The sequence below is a fragment of the Octopus bimaculoides genome, chromosome 7, assembly GCF_001194135.2.
Source record: "Octopus bimaculoides isolate UCB-OBI-ISO-001 chromosome 7, ASM119413v2, whole genome shotgun sequence".
Classification (NCBI taxonomy): Eukaryota; Metazoa; Mollusca; class Cephalopoda; order Octopoda; family Octopodidae; genus Octopus; species Octopus bimaculoides.
Window position 1 is genome coordinate 5,097,193 of NC_068987.1, and position 4,835 is coordinate 5,102,027.

Here is a 4,835-nt window from a genome sequence, read left to right on the forward strand (position 1 = left end):
GCACATGAGATGCACCATTTTGAGCGTGGCCGTTGCCAGTACCGCCTGACTGGCTCCCGTAGGATTTTTGAGCGAGATCGTTGCCAGTGCCCCTGGACTGGCTTGTGCGGGTGGCACATAAAAGACACCATTTCGAGCGTGGCCGTTTTCGTGCGGGTGACACGTAAAAGCACCCACTACACTCTCTGAGTGGTTGGCGTTAGGAAGGGCATCCAGCTGTAGAAACTCTGCCAAATCAGACTGGAGCCTGGTGTTGCCATCCGGTTTCACCAGTCCTCAGTCAAATCGTCCAACCCATGCTAGCATGGAAAGCGGACGTTAAACGACGATGATGATGATGATAAACAGGATCCACATGGTAAAAGTCAAACAGAAGTTACAGAAGATACTCGACACTCAAAGTGCCACACAGTGGGATGGTACTGCCATTGTATCTTGTATGTATGTATGTATGTATGCTTAATCATTTGAAGCAAGGAATGATTCAATAAGGCTTTATGAACGTATAGTTCCTACTTACAGGTAGTAAATTTTTCTTTCATTTTTACATTCAAACCTATATAACTAACAATTCAAGTCATCTTTCACAGTTGACATATAATGTATGTGTGTGTGTATATATATATATATATATATACACACACACACATTTACATATAAAGTTTTAGTGTTTGATCTGATGAAAAAATATACTTTTATAGAACATATATAAAACTGCTGTGTGCGTGTATATCCTCACCATTTAACATCTGTTTTCTTTCCATGCTGGCATGGGTTGGACAGCTTAACAGAAGATGGTGAGTGAGAGGACTGTGCCAAGCTCTACTCTCTGCCTTGGCATGGTTTCTGCACACAAGACAGAAAAGGGCAGTGTGGCGCTTAGAGTCATTCTGCTGTGTCCCTTCTGATACAGTATAGCACTGCATATAATCAGTCACGGGAGGGCAAGCAGCATTACATAGATAATATAAGTACGTACACATGCATACTTGTGTATGTATGGGTGCATGCATATAACACCAAAGATATGCACACACAACACACACACACAAATATTTGAGTATTTGCTATGTTATGTAACAAGAATCTGGAGGGAAACAAAGGAAGAGATTCCTTTTAGAAAAGAATTTGGAATGATGAGTATCTGCATGTGGTGAGCTTATGTATCTATGTATATTCGTTTCCTAAACGATTAACATCAAACCTGAAGTAGTTTTAGCTTTGAGTTAAACCATAAGTAATTTGGACAGATGTTGGATCAGCATCTCAGTGTATTCGTTTAGTGACTGGCTTTATATTAGTGCAATAACAATGTGTACCGTACCATTTGTGATAAGTTGGTACTCCTGTACCAGAGCAGTGATTACATTAATTACTTGATGATTGTCATTGCAAAGAGCTAACCAAGTCGTTCCTATGAAGGAGAAGGAGAGAGAGAGGCGAGCAAGGGCAGATATATTAAATAAATAGAAGACCTCATTTATTCTAAGCTTGTGGCAATCACATGGCCTGATATTTAGACAGAAACTATGGCGATTAAAAACAAGGTAATTGTTTGTTGTTGTGCAATGTCTGAATGAAATGAGAAGTAAGACAATACTAAAGAATAGAGCCTGAGAACATAGTAAGAAGGACAAACAATTAGTGATAAAGGTTAACTGTTGTAGTAACATGTTTTGTAAGACATACCAGGCCACCAAAGGAGGTATTGCTTCAAGAACAACTAAACTGGGGACAAAACAAAAGACAAAGAATGCAAAGCTTTTTGGTAGTTGAAATGAAGGAAGGACTATTTGGCTTTGAACGAGCACAACAACAACAACGTTTTCAACATCTGATACGTTGGGAATGGTGTTGCTATTTAAATTTAAATCAGTCCAATAGCAACATGATAATAAATAACAGAAGAGTAGAGTCTATCCAAGAAAGAGCGTTCCTATCCCCGTCCCACCCTTTTTCAGCAGCTGTAAATGGAAACAGTGTCTGAAGTAGTTCAATAAATAAATCTCTGGAAGTAGCTTATCTCTGATACTGACTCCAATAATGCCTTTACTCAGATAATCCAGGATATAATGTCAAACTAAAGCTGACAGCTACGCCATAGAGTTTGAGGAAAAGGTTTCAGCTGGTCGTCGGAAGTAATTTCATTTGTTTTTTCCTTTTAATCATTAAACGTTGCTTTGGATGATGTCAAAAGTTCTTGTATACAATGTAAGCCAGGAATATGGTTCACTGCTGTCACCGGACACCTTTTGGTTTGCCCTTGCGTTTCTTAAGCATCATCAATTCCTCCTGTTCCCGCTTGATATCCTCAAGATCTTCCAGCCTTCCGATTTTGGCACTGGCAAAGGAAAGAACATACATTTAGAAGAATACACAAACACACATATATTCTTTTTTTTCTTTTTACTCGCTTCAGTCATTTTCACTGTGGCCATGCTGGAGCACCATCTCTTTTATATATGAATATGTGTGTGTGTGAGTGTGCATGTATTTTATTAATATTTAGTGGAAGCAACAGAGTAACTCAAAGTCCAACGATTTCGTGCGTCAACACTTTATATACATATTTACATATAAAGTTTTAGTGTTTGATCTGATATATATATATATATATACATACACAAATATATATATATATAAACCCCTAACTCTCTCACTATATAAATATATATATATATATATGCATATATACGTACGTATATGTACATACTTGCATGAATGGTGCTTATTGCCTGCCACCAGCACGAGAGCCAGTGAGGCGGCACTGGCATTGGCCACAACTACGATTTCCATCTGATTGTGATTTGATTTGACTCAATAGATCTCCCCAAGCACGGCGTGTCACCTGACGATTCAAAGGTACTTTTTAAATGGACTGGTTATGCAACACTGGTATAGGCTATGGCTGTGATTTCACTTTACTTGCAGGGTCTTCTCAGTCACAGCATATCTCCAGAGGTCTCGGTCTTTTGTCATTACCTCTGTGAGGCCCAACATTCAAAGGTCATGCTTCATCGCCTCCGATTATATATATATATAGATTAAAAAGTTTTGAGATTTTATTTATGTGAGTCAACTGATATGCAAATACTAAACTTACCTTCTAATCTCTTCTTTCATCTGTTGTGAAAATGACGTTTCCATCTTCTCGATATCTGATATATCTTCGTCTTTGAATCTGAGGAAAATTAAATTTGAACAATTTCCAAACCATAAAATTTGGCAGATATTTAATTGCAGGTCATAATTTACATCATTGTACTCGTTACTAAAACACTAAGTCATCATCAGCAATTAATAACCGTTTTTCCATGCTGGCATGGGTTGGACGGTTCAAGAGGAACCTGAGGACTGCATCAGGGCCCAATGTCTGCTTTGAGCCACTAGACAATGGCCAACGAATGTGCATGAAGGCTGTGTCCACCGTAACTGACACTGGTGCAAAACTAGAGTCAGTGATGCAGTAGAGTATTGGCGACCACACTGAGAGACTGAAACCTCATGCACTGAAGGTAACTGTGCATGTGCACAAATGAGGATGCCTGCCACAGTGGCACTGACCAGAGAGGCATCCGGATGACAAATTTGATATCAACACTACAGCTCCTTACTAGTCTGCTGCTTTGCATGGAGATGTGTACCTGTGTGGTGGCATGACTCTGAGCCATAGGCAATGTGGTTGCTCCTTGGAGCCAATCCGTCTTCCAAATGCTTGGATCCAACTTCTCTTACCTGTATTGGTACTATTGATGAGAGGCTGAACACCTCAGATACAAATTGTGGATGGTGGGTACAGACCAACACAAGAGCTGTGAATTGCAATGAACCCGGATTGTCCGGGGCTGCCAACAGCACACCAGATGCCACCCAAGACACTGTGCTCGATATGTAAAAGCATTCTAATAAAAGACAAGTAAAAGAAAGGATATACTGCGTACTTACTTTCGTCGATCATAGCCAAAGATACTTCGAATATATTTAGATACATTTTGGCAGTCATCATCAATTGGTTCATCATCAATAAAACCATCCATGTCATCCTCCTCCTCTTCATCACTTTCAATTACTCTCCGTCGTTTTACTGGAACAACAACAACAAATAAAAGTAATAAGAATTCTCCCTGTCCCTGCTAACAAGAGTTTGACAACAACAACAATTGATATATCACATTGTTAAAAAGTTATATATATATATGTATATAGACACAAGGTGTGCAATAAAATCCAGGCTAGACTCATGTCTTCAAGCAAGGAACTATGAGTAGCTTGTATCTTTATACTGTGTATATTAAATGATATCTATCTATCACTGAATGGAGTACTTTTTTCCTTAATCTTATCTTAACAAAACAGTTCTCTCTCTATATATATATATATCTGTTTATATAAACCAGAAGTGATAAATTACAGGAGTTTATGATGTTTATAATAGAATCACCGTTTCAACCAGAAGGGAAATGAAAAGCATGGCCTCGAAGCAGCCATTTTGGTACCTGTTGTTAACAAAGATTTTTGAACGAAAGGATAAGCGTTTATTTCAAACTTTCGTTTCATATTTCAAAAGATATTCAGACAGTGGACCTGCAAAACTAAACCAGGCTTAGTTTACCAGCTGAGGATAGGAAATAAGTTACTCTGAGTACTGGAAATTGGAGCCTTTCAGTTATAATGTGTGTGTGTATGTATATCATATCTATCTATCTATATATATATATAAGTTCAAAAAAACAATAACAAAAAAACAACAAAGTGAGGACGTGATACGGATAGTGTTATTGGACGCTCGGGAAAGGAAAGAGAGAGTGTATTTATATATATATATATATATATAT

The 4,835-nt window shown here is 38.2% G+C and overlaps 1 protein-coding gene across 1 annotated transcript in view; it reads right to left on the bottom strand.

Moving 5' to 3' along the window:
• Nucleotides 1-1,456: 1,456 nt before the first annotated feature.
• LOC106882471 (protein SPT2 homolog) overlaps nt 1,457-4,835 on the bottom strand; it is a 14,400-nt gene continuing 11,021 nt past the window's right edge. Inside the window, exons 4-6 of the mRNA XM_052969183.1 lie at nt 3,946-4,084; nt 3,104-3,181; nt 1,457-2,341 (exon numbers count right to left, since the gene is read on the bottom strand). Of these exons, the coding sequence (XP_052825143.1) occupies nt 2,239-2,341; nt 3,104-3,181; nt 3,946-4,084 (320 nt within the window). The 3' untranslated portion in view covers nt 1,457-2,238. The remainder of the gene's footprint in view (nt 2,342-3,103; nt 3,182-3,945; nt 4,085-4,835) is intronic.